We start from the raw sequence: 15,968 nt of genomic DNA on the forward strand, positions 1-15,968 counted from the left end.
TCTCTCTCTCTCTCTCTCTCTCTCTCTCTCTCTCTCTCTCTCTCTCTCAGCTGAGCCTCATCTCCAGCTCAAACTCCTTGTTTTTGAAAGAAAGGGTAAAGACACCATTAATTCTCCCAGGTTAAACTGGACTATATTAACAACAACAAAAAAAGGGGTGAATATCTGATACCTTTACTGCATAATTTCCTAATTCTTATGAGGAAGGCAGGTGAGGCAGGACCTCTCAGAGGAATGGTAAAAGTCATTATTGAAGGGAAAGATCTGGAAACGAGACAATCCCTGCTGCTGGCCTGTTGTTCAGCCCATGCTGTCCCGTGGGTCTACCTCATGTCCTGTCAGTCTGCATACAGCCACACAGCAGCACTCTGGATTTGCAAATAATAAGGAAACCTCCTTTCGTTATTTTTAGAAGGGCTGGGCTGTTCTGTAACACCTCCCCGACAGCAAACGCACTTTAAATGCAACAGGAACAGGGAAGCACGCACCAGCCACACTGATGCTAAGCATTGCTTTGCTGGGTTAAAAAAAAAAAAAAAAAAAAAAAAACATGTAGCCTGAGTTTACAGAGCCTATTTTCATTTTGAAGTCCAGTTTCCACATGAGTCTCAGTTGTAAAAAGTGGGAAAATCCATTTGGTAGCCACCACTGTATGTTTTTCAGTGAAGCAAAAAAATGTAGACAAATACAGAATCAGATATGTCCAACAAGATAGCAAGGCAGACAGGGAAAGAGCAGAGAAACGTTTTTTAAGATAAACGATTGTGTCCCTGTACGACCAACAACAGAAGTTTAAACACAGCCCTAGCCTTTCCTTTGTGAGAAATGTTCACAACTTGTTTTGCCATAGAGGAACTGAAATGTTACAATATCTGGTCAACCAATCAGCAGCTCGCCGGCACCCCAGCCCTCTTGCCTCAGATCAGGAAACCCTTGAAGGTACAGGATTTTAAATTGCAAGTGAGATTTCTGACTCTCAGCTGGTTTTTGTTCCCTGTGCTTGTAGGATGGAAAAACAGATGTAAAATCCCTCATGGCGAAGTTCAACACCGGGAGTAACCCGACAGAGGAGGCCGCCGCCAGCAGCAGGCCCTTCAAAGTTGCAGGTCAAAGCTCGCCTTCTGGAATACAATCAAGAAAGAATTTATTTGACAACCAAGGAAATGCCAGCCCGCCCGCAGGACCCAGCAGCATGCCTAAATTTGGGACCACAAAACCACCCTTGGCAGTGAAACCTACCTACGAGGAGAAGCCTGAGAAGGAGCCTAAACCCCCGTTTTTAAAACCTACTGGAGTGAGCCCAAGATTTGGAACACAGCCAAACTCAGTTTCTAGAGACCCTGAGGTCAAAGTGGGGTTCCTGAAACCTGTAAGCCCCAAACCCACCGGCTTGACCAAAGAAGATTCCAAACCTGTGGTTTTACGGCCACCTGGGAATAAGCTTCACAATTTGAACCAAGAGTCTGACTTAAAGACGCCAGGACCGAAGCCAGGGCCTGCTCCCCCAGTCCCAGAAAACGAACTGAAGCCAGGGTTCTCAAAGGTGGCTGGAGCTAAGAGCAAGTTCATGCCAGCGGCACAAGATACTGACTCCAAACCCCGATTTCCCAGACACACCTTTGGCCAGAAGCCATCCCTAAGTACAGAGGACTCCCAGGAAGAGAACACTTCTAAGAACGTGCCTGTCCAGAAAGGATCCCCAGTGCAGTTGGGAGCCAAGTCCAAGGGCGCCCCTTTCAAACTAGCTAAGGAAGACCCCGAGGGTAAAGACCATGGAGCACCAAGTTCACCCTTTGCTGGAGTGGTTCTGAAACCTGCTGCGAGCAGAGGGAGCCCGGGTCTCTCCAAAAACTTTGAAGAAAAAAAAGAAGATAGGAAAACAGACCTTGCAAAGAACATCTTTCTGAACAAACTGAATCAGGAAGAGCCGGCCAGATTCCCTAAGGCCCCTTCCAAGCTGACAGCGGGGACACCGTGGGGCCAAAGTCAGGAGAAAGAAGGAGACAAGAATTCTGCAACCCCGAAGCAGAAGGCCCTGCCTCCCCTGTCCGTCTTGGGCCCACCTCCACCCAAGCCCAACAGACCACCCAATGTTGACCTGACCAGATTCCGAAAGGCTGACTCTGCAAACAGTGAGTTGTCTCTCATTGCTGGTAGCTGTGGTTTGCTCACACAACTGAGTGTTTCAGCTTCTGGGGGAAACTTTAGAGCAAGGAATGATTGCATAACTGATGCTCATGTGCGTATAGGGTCAATTTTCTTTTGGCATTTTTTTTTCCTTTGTGTAGGAGGTCTGAGAAAGTAGCAAATCCAAGTTCTGGTTGAGCATTCTGTAAGAAAGGACCTTGGGGGTTGGGGGGGCACTGACATTTTAGGGGGACAATAGGGAAGAAATATACTTATTTACCGGATAGTTGGTTTTGCTTAAGGATAACCATTGCATGTATTCCCTTGGGTCTATTTCATTTCTGTAACTTGAGGAAGTTTTGCTGCCCATTGCCAGAGAGTCGTCTAAGTCAGTACTCTAGAAAGAATCAAATTTGAGAGCCAAAGGATGTGTGCATTGTCTGGAGGCATGTTTGATTGTCACAATGGATGAAGCTAGTGACATTTTGTAAATAGAGCCACTTCCTCCTGTCCTTCACAGAACTATCCAGGCCAAAATGTCAATGTTGTGAAGTTGAAACCCCTCTTCTAAGTCATTTCAAATATCTACCCTGTTCATCATGTCCCCTAAGCCCAAGATTCAAATAGGACAGTGGCAGGGATTTTGGGAGACCATACTTTGTATTCTAGCTGGGTTTTGTTTTTTGTTTTTGTTTTTGTTTTACTTTTACTTTCCCAAAACAGAAACATCTGTACTATTCCAGTTTACAAAGGGATTCACAGCTAGAAAACAAAGGCAGACAATGGGTGCCTTGTTGCCCTTCAAGAAAACCAGCCCCCAGTTTTCTTCCCAAGATGTCATTGCAATGTTTTGGCATGTGGTAGAATTTGATACTGAAAGTCTTGGTAAAAACTTGACACCCTGTGTCTTGATGAGAAAACTCTCCCATATTTGTGGTGATTAATATCCTAGCAAATGTTACCCAAGTGTTGTCCATTGTAAGATGGAAAAAGAATGATACAAGAGACGATACCACTGTAAGTCAGATGCATCTCCAAACAAAAGTGTCATCAAAAGCAGTGGTTCTCAACCTTCCTAGTGCTGCAACCTTTGAAATCAGTTCTTCATTTTTTCATGACCCCACTCCCAACCTTAAAACTATTTTCATTGCTACTCCATAACTGTACTTTTCCTACCATTAGGAATTGTAGTGTAAATATCTGTGTTTTCTGAGGGTCTTTGGTGAGCCCTTGGAAGGTCAATCCACAAGTTGAGAGCCACTGGTCTGAATCTATGTGTGATGGTACAGGCCTGTGGTTCAGGACTTGAGAGGTGAAGGCAAGAGGATCAGAAGCTCAGTCTTGGGACCAAGTTAGAAGGCAACCTGGACTACATGAGACTCTCCCTTAAAAAGAAACAAACAAAAACGAGTCTGATTTAAGCAGGTGTAGGCATAATCATTGTCTCTGGAAGATCTTCCCATAGGCTCTCTCTGCCTAGTACAAAGGTGAGCAAGAAAATAAGGTAGAGTCTAGGCAGCACAGGGCACTATCACCCTTAGTCTGTGCTACGTGGTTCTGACTGAGGCCAAGAAGCCATCCAATTCTACTAGAAGTGGAGAAAGATCACAGAGCCAGGCGCCCATGGCTTGTTATTCCCCACGCTGGTCTCTTCAAAGGCAGTTTATCTACAGAAAGTGTTCTCTTGAGTTTCTAAAATGTGCCCAGTTTGATGTGTTTCTCCAACTCAGAATGGCAGCTTGCAGGGAAGCTCTAGGCATCTTCTATGGCCACCAAGGTTTTCTGAGTTCACAGTTTTCCCCCCAGCTCTGACGAATACCCTTGATAAGCATGCCTGGCTAGATGGAAGTTTCACAGAGAAGAGCTTTGCAATAAGTGACTGGTAGCCTGGTGCAATTCAAGGCATTGGGCATTCACTTGCAATAAGGTGGGAAAGGAAAGAGACTGTGTGCTTTGGAAACAATGTTTATCAATGATGGTTTCCTTTTCAATCTTCTAAGATGTAAGGATACTGATTGGAGTCAAAGACTTTGCAGTGCAGGTAGTGACTTACTCTAAGCAGAGTACTTTTATTGTTGTTAAAAGTAATTACAACAGTGTCCAAATTAACAAAATTCTACGTAATGGTTCGGTTGGCTTTCAAAACTTCAATACCTTTCCCTCCTTCATGACCCCTTTTCTGTTTCTATATTCAGATAAATATTTATCATTTATAGAGGACTTTTGATATAATGCTATACAATACAACCCTACTTTATTTATTCTTTCTAGGCGATGAAATGGAATTCTATTTCAGCACAATTAGGAAATTTGCCAAAGTGTAGCCTTAACTAAGCAGGGCCAGGTCTCTGTGATTGCAGAGTCTGTGTCCCCATCCCTGTCCTAACGCGATGCTGGCTGCCTTTCAGGAAACATAAGATCCCTTGAAATGATGAAACAAGTGTAAATGGTGCCCACAAACTCCACATTCCTGTGTCTTCCTCTGTCTTTCAGTTAAAATCTGTCTTTTAAAGATTTGTTCTCAATGCCCCTGCAGGCTCCATGCGAGCAGAGAGCAGTTGGCTTCCCATTCTTCTCTCATTTCTGGAATAGGAAAAAAAAATGTGAATTTTCATCACTTTCCGAGGTCTGTCATTCTGCAAAGGCATGTTAGTAAGAAGTTAGTTAGTTGTTCTCTGCCCTTTCAGAATTAAATTGTAATATGCCGCCCCCCCCCGCCCCACAGTTCACTAATTACTTTCACAGATTGGATGCACATCCAATTACATGGAGCTTTAACACAAAATCAATTTTGCACAAAGCATCCACCCCAAAAAGACCTTCTCAGCATCTTGCCTAGAAACTGGAAGCATGACTATGTCACATGGCTTTCTGAATGTGGAGCTAATAATAGTTTTGGGCTCCCCAATAATCCCAAACCTTCACTGCCACAAAAAGCTTGAACTTTTTATCATGATCATTGAAACATCAGCATGTTCTCTAAACTCACTTTGCTTTTGACTCCATTAAAAGGCTTCTTCCCAGGTGTTCTGGTACTAGTCACCAACATATCTGGGCTCTTGAGCACGGGCCAGACCCAGCTGTCGGTTTCATGTGTAGGAGGTAGTGAAAACCTAGCAGAACACATTCGATTCAGCCCTCTTTCTTTCTTTATTCTATTGCTAACTTTGGAAATAATCAGAAAGGTGGCTTAACAGCTCCAGGAGTGAATCCAGGGCCAGCATTCACCAGAGCCCATTAGGATTGCATGTCCCTTATGTACTGTGCTTTTGCTTCTTCAACGAGTACAGCTGACAGAAACCTTGACCCCAAGAAGAGTTTAGCAGAGGATGGAGAGATAGTTGAGGGGTTAAGAATACTTACTGTTCTTGCAGGGGACCTGGGATCAGTCCCAACACTCACTTGGCAGCTCACAACCATCTGTCACTCCAGTTCCAGGGAACCCTACTCCCTCTTCTGCTTTCCATGGGCACCAGGCATGCATGTGATGATGCATAGACATAGATGCAGCCCAAACACTCATACACATAAAATAAGATAAATAAGCCTTTAAAGAGAAACTTTTAAAAAGCTTGGTTTGAGATTGGAGCAGAGGTCACCTGGAGAGCTCCTGACTTAGTATCCTAAGGCAGAAAAGCAGAGGATCTTGGGTTATGTTAAGCAGGTAACCTGTTTCTAGGAGACAGTGTGACTTTCCTGCACGGTTCTCCGAGTTATCACTGCCTCCTTCAGGTCCACCATCATCTTTTGACTTGTGCTTTTGTGATATGACCTCATTGGGTTTGTATGTACTAAAAAATGTTTTAGCTCAGTGTACCGCAGCCTCTCCTACCCTGGTGCTGATAGGAACAGGTCATGATAGGGACAGGGATTCAAGGCTCAAAAGCAACAAAAAGATCTGAGGATACAGCAGAGTGTTTTCATGGTTGGCAATACCACTGTACACTTGGAATTTAAGAATGCAGCCTATCTAGAGTTGATCCAAGGATGTCTCGTTGGAATATATTGGGACACTGAATCTGCAGGCAAGGCTTTTCAGCATACAGATGAATCAGAGCTTATTCATCTGTGTGGTTCAGCCTGAGGGGGGCAATGAGGCCTTCTCCAAATTATGTGAGTCTTTCTCTCTCTCTCTCTCTCTCTCTCTCTCTCTCTCTCTCTCTCTCTCTCTCCACTTTGAGCCTAGAGCCTAGTCTTAACTTCAGTTCTCTCACCCTTCTTGAGCCTGAGAAATCTGTTTTTCAAAAATCTATGGTCCTTCTTTCTATCACAGGTTGCAACCCTGCGATAGAGAAAACTGTTAAGGTTAACCAATCAGCCATCTTACCTGGGTTTAACCCTTTCACATAAATGCCTCAGAATGACTCCCTTCAATGTACAAGTTCCTGATCTGATCTGAGCTACCCTATTCTTGGTCTTTCCTCACTGAGTTCTAGACATGTATCTCCCACCCAAGATAACCTTGGTCTTTGGCATAAACAGTTCTCTTGAGCCAACCATCCCAGAAAGGTATATATCCCAGTAGCACCCCTTGGATTTTGTAAAAATCCAACCTCTTACCACATCAACTAGCATTTACACAGCCTCTGTTGTAAACTCTGTTGTAAATTTACTGTGGAAAATTCAGAGGTTCTCCTGTGTTTATTCCTTTGAAAATTATTTGTTTTCTATCAGAATTCTTGGAGAAACCTTTGTCTCAGAAGTCTAGAAACTTAGCCAGGCTATGCCTGACATTATTTGACCACCACACCAGCTATTTCCCGAGAGATGCTGCACCTCTGTTGTTCTTGGGCTCATCCGAAGAATCTTATCCATACCCAGGGATCACCCCATGCCTTTTGATCTGACAGATGTCTGACGTCATCATCCAGGCTGACAAGTCTGACATCCCCTCTAAATATGACTTCAGATGTAAGCATGGTTTTAAATGCCTTTGTCTGCAGTGTTTGTAAACTCTGCAGGATTTGAGGGCAGCCCTTGCTGTGAACCCAGAGTCTGCTGTCCTCTGAACTCCTGTTCAATGCTTCTTAGCCACCGATCCATTTTATGGTATTTGGGGCCTCTCTATCAAGGATTTCTCTTGACCTTACCCAGGCTATTCACTTACCCCTCTGCCTACTTCTGAAGTAGAATGTCCCAGTGAGAATTCACAGGGTTTTTTCTAGAATCGCTGTCTTCCCCTCACAAAATGCTTCTGGGTCTAGAAAACAGGTTAGGAGCTTTGCTTGTCACCTATGGCACCTATCATTTCTTTCCTTACTCAACAACGTCTTAACGTTTATGCATGGCATTATTTGTCCTTCCTTCTAAGGTGGATAACCAGTTATTTCGGATGCCTGTCTTACTTTGTTTTTAGTATTTTTATTTGAGAATTAGAGGAGAGCCATCCTGTAATCTAGCTAACTAGTACCAGCTAAAATGATTTATTCTAGGACTCGGTGACATCTTCAAAAGGACCAGCCAACCGATCTTTGTAAGTTGAGCAGACAGAAAGGAAACTAACCAGTTCTTACCTGTTAGCATACCCTGCCGACACCGCAGACAGCACTCAGTGTGCTGACTGCTATTCTGTAAATGTCTTGAGAAATGTCCTCATTTTACCAACTTTATACTCTGAGAAAAATGAATATTGTAGTGGTTGGCAGAGTGGGCAAGAAGAGCGTCGCTTGTACGGAAAGCAGCCATTCCCTCCGATGCCTAGGCCACTTTGTCATTAGGATACGTGGGTTCCTGGTTCTTTGTTTGGGCCTGAGTTTGACCTTCACAATTTTTCCCACTCCCATCTGCTATTCTTCTAACAGGGTCTTAGCTCAAGATCCACACATGCCTGCCAATCTAGAGAAAAATTTTCTTCCAGTGATATCCTCCCTGTAAAATGTGAAAAAGGCTATCACTTTTCTTTTATAAAACAGAAGTTCCTATAAAATTTTATGGCAACAGGCCATGATTTTTTTTTCCTTTGTAAAACCTCTTCCTGTGGACAGAAGGCTGAAACTGGTGTTTTCCTAAACTTTAATAATATGTGGAAGTAGTACCAAAAAAGTAGGCATTATATTAACTTTAATCACATTTGTGAAATGCCAAAAATGCTGACCAGTTGTAACATAAAGGAATGGTGTCTCTTACCATTCAAGTGTGAAACATACTCTAAGATAATTCTTAGTCTATTCCAAGTTTGATCAAATTCACATCCTCCCTAAAATCTCAAAATCATTAGAGTGAAATTTCAATGTTTTCATGAAAGGAAGGAAACTTAAAAAACATTTAATAATCACATACAATCACATACAATCACATACAATCACATACAATCACATACAATCACATACAATCACAAACAGACTCGCCAGGCATGGGGATGCGCATGCATCGAGCTCAGAGGGAGAGGGCAAGGCCAACACAGTGCGGCTCTCTGTCTAATCATCAAAGCTGACAAAAACAGAGGGTAAGTCTAATAATGAAATATAAGAAAGCTCTCCTCAGCTTAGTTTTGATTGTGCATACCCAAGTAAACTAACAAAACCAGGAAGATCAGACTAGGAAGATCAGACAGATGTGTGTGTTACATAATCCCTGGACAGGAGATGACTTCTATCATATGATCTGCTAAAATAATCTCCAAGCCAAGCCAAACAAACCTTTTAAAAATAGTTTGACTTGTAGACTCTGTGTAAATGGCCTTAAAGGCTCCTTTGTCTCTCTGCCTTGATCAAAACTATGTCAGATGTTGATGATGAATTTGAATCCCAAAATCATATCTTTGTGCATATGTTTTTTATTTTAAGAACAAAATAAAATCGGCTTCCAAACCAGGAAGATTAACTGCAGCTGGGGAAGAACAAAATCTTTTGCTCCAGGAGCACAAATCCAGCTACCTGATTTCTCAAAATTCCTTGGAAAGTTTTCTATCCTTTCATAGAAAGCATAAACATGATAATGATAGCATGTCTCCAAAGCCCAGGGAACCTTCTAGAATGCTAGACTGTGTATTTCTCCAATGTATGAGAAATAAGGGTGACGAAAAGAGTCCAAAAGTTTGGGGAAATTTAACTGTTAACTGCTAATAAAGAGAAAAGAAACACATTTCTATTCTGTTTTACTGTCTACAGTCAGAGGAGAAAAGATGAGGCTTAATTCTGCTTGACATGTCAAAAGTGGAAACTCCTTCTAGAGCCCCCAGTAGCAATAGATACTATCAGCAAACTGTAACCAAACGGGCAACATCTGCTTACAGAAAAAACCTGAACCCAAAACCATAGGAGGTTTTTCTTTCCCCCAGAAAAAGGAGCTGCATTGTTGAGTCAACTTCTGTGCTACAGGCAGCAGCCATGTTTCTACAGCTGCACTGCTCCACACAAGAGCTCCTCGGCTCTCCTGGCAACTGTGCTTGTGTTTCTCTGTGGGTAGCAGAGGACTGATGAGACAGAGACATGCAGAGCACGAAGACCACTTTTTGGAGAGCCGGAGGGGGGGCAGGAGGACAGGGTGTCTATATATAGTCCTGGAATTCTTTAAGTAGACCAGGCTAGCCTCAAACTTAGAGATCCTCCTGCCTCTACCTCCTGAGTGCTAGGATTAAAGGTGAGAGCCACCACGCCCAGTCTAACATCTCTCAATTCTTGAAGTCTCTCTGGGGAATAAGCAGGCTCTGTTGATTTTCAAAATTAACCTATGTGCTACCATGACTAGGGTGACCAGGCAAGAACAAATTCCTACTCAAATAAACCACTAAGGCCACACAGTTACACATTGCCCACCTCACAGCAGATCTAGTGCCTGCTCACTTTATACCCGATAAATGGTGCTCACCAGAGTAAGAAGAGAATCCTAGGTTAAGTGAGGAGAGGACTTTCTCCTCCCTGGCGTATCTAATGATTGCACAGTAACTCCTAGCTCTCTCTCAGACTGTCACCTTGAAGGTGACCTCAGTTACTGAGGACCTAGATTGAAGCTTCACCAGGAGTCCAACTTCTACTTGTTATCTAGATGTTAGCTTCTCCACACACTTTCACACGTGCGTGAGCACACACACACATGCATATACATGCACACACACATATACAACCACATAAATACACACACACACCAAACACATGTACACGTGAAGACACATAAGCATTTGTACGTCTGCATGCATTTATCTCCACATGCATGCACTCTGACTTATTCCTTGATCATTTTTCTTTCTTTTTAAGAATTTTATTTTATTTTATAGATGTACGTGCATGAGTTCATGCATGACTCTGTATGTGCACCTATGTGTGTACACCTATGTGTGCCTGTGGAGGCCAGAATAGGGCATCAGATCCCTTGGAGCTCAACAACAGGTCTTTGTAGGCTGCCCAACATAGGTGTTAGGAGCTAAACTCTTGTTATAATGACTGAGTTTTATGGAGATGTGAAAGGTAAACAGGCTACTAAGTAACTCACTAGGGAAACAGAAAATTTTGTTAGTGTGATTTGTACCTATAAGAAAGCTAAGGTTTTAGTTTTGTTCCTGTGCTCCTTGAAATCAGGGGGGAGGGGGGAAATTCCAAGCACGAGCTGGAAGACTATAGAAATATCTACTACTCTGTGCTAGTTAATAAATGAACAAGAGGCTCAATTTCTCAAGGACAAGCTCGGCCTCTGTCTCCTGCTTCTTCTAATGCGGATAGGCTTGGAAGTCATCTCTTCCTTCCCGTGTGATGGAGACTGCCATAACCAAGCATGAGTGCAGGCAGTCTTTAGTTTTCACTGAAGCCTAGTTATTGCAAAGCAATTGCATGCAGGAAGGATTGTACCAAATGCTTCAAGAACCGGAGGCATTGGTTGGCTCTGAGCATCCACTTCTGGATTTGTGAGGCACTGGCAGAGCCTCTCAGGAGACACCTATATCAGGCTCCTGTCAGCAAACACTTGGCATCCACAACAGTGTCTGGGTTTGGTGAGTGTGTATGGGGATCCCTAGGTGGAACAGTCTCTGGATGGCTTTCCTTCAGTTTCTGCTCCACACTTTGTCTCTGTATCTCCTCCCATGGGTACTTTGTTCCCCCTTCTAAGAAGGACTGAAGTATCCACACTTTGGTCTTCTTTCTTCTTGAGCTTCATGTGGTCTGTGAATTTTATCTTGGGTCCTGTGAAGGTTCGATGTCCCAGTGTAGGGGAATACCAGGACAGGAGTGGGTGGGTTGGTAAGCAGGGGGAAGGGGGATGGGATAGGGGTTTTCAGAGGGGAAATGAAGAAAGGGAACAACATTTGAAATGTAAATTTAAAAAATATCTAATTAAAAATGTAAAAAAATGAACTGGATGCATTAATATTGAGCATAAATATGACATGGGATGGTGGCTTCCTCTGCTTTTCAAAGGCAGTTAAGGGTTTGAGAACAAAGGCATCTACCTCTTCCTGTGGCTCACCTCTTTCCTTTTCTGCATTTTCTTGACCCATCCTTTTCTTTTTTTAAAGTTAGTAATTTTTTATTTTCTTTATTTACATTTCAAATGTTATCCCCTTCACTGGTTTCCCTTCCGAAAACCTATCCCCCCTCCCCCTCCCACTGTTCACCAACCCACCCACTCTCTCTTTCTGGCCCTGGCATTCCCCTACACTGGGACATATAATCTTCACAGGACCAAGGGCCTCTCCTTCCACTGATGACCAACTAGGCCATCCTCTGCTACATAGGTAGTTGGAGCCATGAGTCCCACCATGTGCATTCTTTGGTTCCTGGGAGCTCTGGGGGTACTGATTATTTCATATTGTCGTTCCTCCTATGGTGCTGCTAATGCCTTCAGCTCCTTGGGTCCTTTCTCTGGCTCCTTCATTGGGGACCCTGTACTCAGTCCAATGGATGGCTGAGAGCATCCACCTCTGTATTTATCCTTTTCAACAGCAAAGGAAAAGAAAAAGAAAATGTTCTTTCCATCTTCTTATTCAGAACACCCCAACCACCTGCAGCCTAAACCCTCTACCCAACGTTGCCATTTTTATACTTATAAGCAGGTGTTTATGGCTTCAAGGTCACTTCCCACAGAAGGAGCAGATGGGATGGAAAAGGGTGGCCAAGGGGAAGTGGTTTTAGTTTCTGTTGTTATCAGTGCTGTTATTTTACTAGAAATGGATATCTGATGGACAGAACATCTCTGTGAGAATATAACTCATCTAAATACAAAGAGAGGGAGTAGCTGTCCCAAGCTGCTATAACAAACAGGTTGTTTTACCCTTTTACCTACTTTTAGTGTTAAATGACTTAGACAGCCTTAAAAAAAAAAAAAAAGAAAGAAAGAAAGAAAGCTTAGAAGAAGGCAGCCTTCTGCTGCCAGACCTGGGCTGGAACGTTTTTTGGGTTCTTTACTAAGTTAAGCTATAACAAGGTTGCTCCCATGTAGCAAGGTCTTTGGAAAGACTTCCTGCTCACTCAATGGAAAAACAGAAAGCAAACCAACGAACCCCGGGTGGGAGCAAGATAACAAATGTGGATTAAGGTTCTAACCAATGCAAATGTGTCATCCATTCAGAAGTAAAAACAAAACATCAAAATTGGGCATTAGTCTTCCAAGGGCTAACTTACAGTTGCACTTAAAAGATCCCCATGCTTCACCTTCAAGGAATCTAGGATGATCATGGGAGTTGGGGGTGTCTAGAGAGGTCTGGGGTGGACACAGGAGTTGGAGGTCTACGGTGGACACAGCGTAGGAGTATGTATTGAACATCATGTGACTTTCACATGGCTGTTCTTGGAATTGAGGAGTTGGGGAGAAGTAGAATTTATAAGCCAGGGGTGTTTTTCTCAGATGAAAAAAACAAAAAAAAAAAAACAAAAAAACCATAGCACAGGAACAGGATACTAGAAGTTGGTGATTACATCAAAACACGAAAATGGATGAGTGATGTGTTTGAGCAAACAGGCGCTGCCTCACACTGGGTCTCAGACATTTGCTTACTTAAGGGAAGGACAAAGATAGCATTCAAATATATAGCACCTAGGGTGGCAGAGTTCTGATCAACATTAATGCTTTAGCTTCTTGATTGCAAAGAGGTCCAGGTTGTTGTGAGGGAGTATGGAGCCCTTAGAGAGCTATGGTTGTCATTTGTCATCTAAACAGTTGTTGGTTGAATTGTCCACTCCAACTGCCTATCAGCCTGGAAGAGTGAAGTACCATGTCAGCCACCCAGGACTCTGGCACACTCACCTGACTTTCCTCTATACCTTTTTTCTGTTCTCTAGTCCCTGAATCTTTTCCCTCCTTCTACCATACATTGCTCTTAAAGTTTGCCCTGCACAATATGCTTGCTATTTATCAAACAGCAAAAAGAAAAAAAATCAAACAAATAAAATTTAAACCCATATTTAGTATTATTGGTGATATTCAAAGCAGCGTTCAAGGCATGAATAAGTAAATAGATAGGTAGGTAGGTAGGTAGATGGATAGACAACAGAGGTGCTAAGAAAATTGACTTTGGAAACAATTGCATATTACTTTAAGAGTGGCCACTATGTTGACAACTGTTAGATCTCAACTAACACAGATGACAACATGTACCTTGTTCCTTTGGGAGAGCCCCATGTTTAGGGAGAGCACTTCCCGGCTGACCAACAACAGAAAGGGCTGTAAGGAGTTAAAACATCAGTGGTGGTTATGTCCAGATCTGATCAGGGAGTGCCCAGCTTTACTTGCTCAGTTTTCTGGATAACTCGTCATTTGGCAACAACATTCATTTATTCTGCAATAATTTTGCATCTGTCCAACACCTAATCTTTAAAATGCTTTTTTAAAGCATTCACATAGTACTTTTAAAAACATGAACTGCTAGAAAACAGTGCTGTGCAGCTGTCCTGCGGTAAGGAGTGACTTTTCTTGTGAGATGCCTTTTCAGTTGAATCAAAGATATGCCAGTTTGAAGGAGGCACTCTCAGGCTTTGATGATGCAGATAGACACTCATGCTTATGTGCTTAATGATAAAAGGAGAAGGAGGAGGTGGGGCTATGGAAACAGGGGTTTTTTTCAAGCTCATTGCTGTATTTTTTTTTAACCATGAGACTTGTTTTAAGCTGTAAAGTTGATAAGTGACCTTGTAGACAGTTCTATGAGCATCTACCTATAAAATTGAAGTCCTATTATAAAGATAAGTACATGTTTTTGTTTTGAAGATGCAGATTTCACAATCAGTTTTTCATTCAAGAGGCCTGAAGGTATTTTGTTGATAGAGACACAAGCTCCCATAAAAGCTGTACCACTTACTGTTGGACCCGGTAAAGATACTTGGCCTCTGTAAGCCTCGCTTTTTTCATGTTTGTGGAGATAAAATTCTATGCTGTGCAGTTAGTATGATGGTTAAACAATATATAGAAAAAGTACCCTGTGTAGTTCCTGGTACATCACAAAGACGCAAAGCATTGATAGCAACTCAATTGTGTGTGTGTGTGTGTGTGTGTGTGTGAGAGAGAGAGAGAGAGAGAGAGAGAGAGAGAGAGAGAGAGAGAGTTTGTGAGTGTGTGTTAGTTACCTCGCCCATCATTTCTAGAGGCTGACAGCGATCAGATGAGGCTGCAGCAACACAACTCTACCTACCACTTTCACTAGCAATTTTTAATCGGATGTCTACATTTTAGCTGTAAGGTATTTAACTTTTCCCCTTGCCATGTTTGGAATAAGTACAGACATCAGTGTAACGTCTGCAGTAAGGAACAGGAAAGCAAGCATCCTGTGAAGCTAATTGCTGATCTGAAGTTTTTACTGGCACTATGTCACAGGACAAAAAGTATCTTGGAGAGCTCTGTGTCACCGGGCATTAATTCCTGTGCTTGGGGAACAGAGGCAGGTGGACTTCTCTGAGCTGGAGGCTAGCCTAGTCTACATAGTGAGTTCATGGACATCAGGATTAGAGAGAGAGACCCTGTCTCAAACAAACAACAAAAAGAACTCAGTGCTCCTTAAAGGGCCTCAAAAGTAGTTAGTTGGAATCTCGGAGGTCACATTTGTTTTTCAAGAAGAATTTTGACTGAGATTCTATATTTAAAGCATAAGCATAATTCTATGTTTAAACCATTCTACGATGGTAGAGGCTAAAGTCAAAGTCAACGAATGTGGAGCACAATTGACCTTACGTAAAGGACTTTACGTTTAGAGGGGAGATAAATATGGCAATATTGAAAGACATTCATGGGACAGAGGCTTGTTACTTACTGCCGGATATTAAAGACAAGAGAACTGTGTATGTTTAAGTCAGAACTGATTTTTTTCATCTCTTAATTTTTGAGAGGGCATACCTTGGAAACATACACCAAATTGTCTCTATTATATCACTGAAAGAAATTGGTGGAAAGGATAAATCATCAACAAATACGCACGTTGCTGAAGAGAATTTTTATGCCAGGCTAGCAAACTGATGTTGGAAACCCTTCAGCATCTTTCCACAATGAAGAAAATTAACAAAAACTTGATTCTTAATATCAGGGACGTATTTAGCCTCTTCTGGAAAAGTAAAAATTAGTCTTTCCCCCCAAATAGACTGACATCCAAGGAGAAAATCCTTAAGGAATTTTTCTTCAATAGGTAAGAAAATAAGGGTTTCTGTAGTCTGTGACTACCGTCTAATGGCCTGTGGTTTTCATGTTGAAACTCCAAAACAAGCTATTTAACTGTGTTTTCAAAAAGTTCACATTGTAACACTTTAAAGTGATTCAAACAGACAGCATTGCTGACTGTATTAAGGGAAACACACCCTTTTGGAAAGGAAGCCCATCAAGTCTCGTTTTGATTCTGATGTGATTGGCTTGCTCATGGTATCCGATGTGATTGATTGGCTTGCTCATGGTATCTGATGTGATTGGCTTGCTCATGGTATCCGATGTGA

The 15,968-nt window shown here is 42.5% G+C and overlaps 1 protein-coding gene across 3 annotated transcripts in view; it reads left to right on the forward strand.

The window, feature by feature from the left end:
* Fyb1 (FYN binding protein 1) overlaps positions 1–15,968 on the forward strand; it is a 136,457-nt gene that overhangs the window by 52,935 nt on the left and 67,554 nt on the right. For all 3 annotated transcript variants that reach the window (XM_029470072.1, XM_029470073.1, XM_029470074.1), the window contains exon 2: positions 1,007–2,132. In XM_029470072.1, the coding sequence (XP_029325932.1) occupies positions 1,007–2,132 (1,126 nt within the window). The remainder of the gene's footprint in view (positions 1–1,006; positions 2,133–15,968) is intronic.

The sequence above is a fragment of the Mus caroli genome, chromosome 15 (assembly GCF_900094665.2).
Source record: "Mus caroli chromosome 15, CAROLI_EIJ_v1.1, whole genome shotgun sequence".
NCBI lineage: Eukaryota > Metazoa > Chordata > Mammalia > Rodentia > Muridae > Mus > Mus caroli.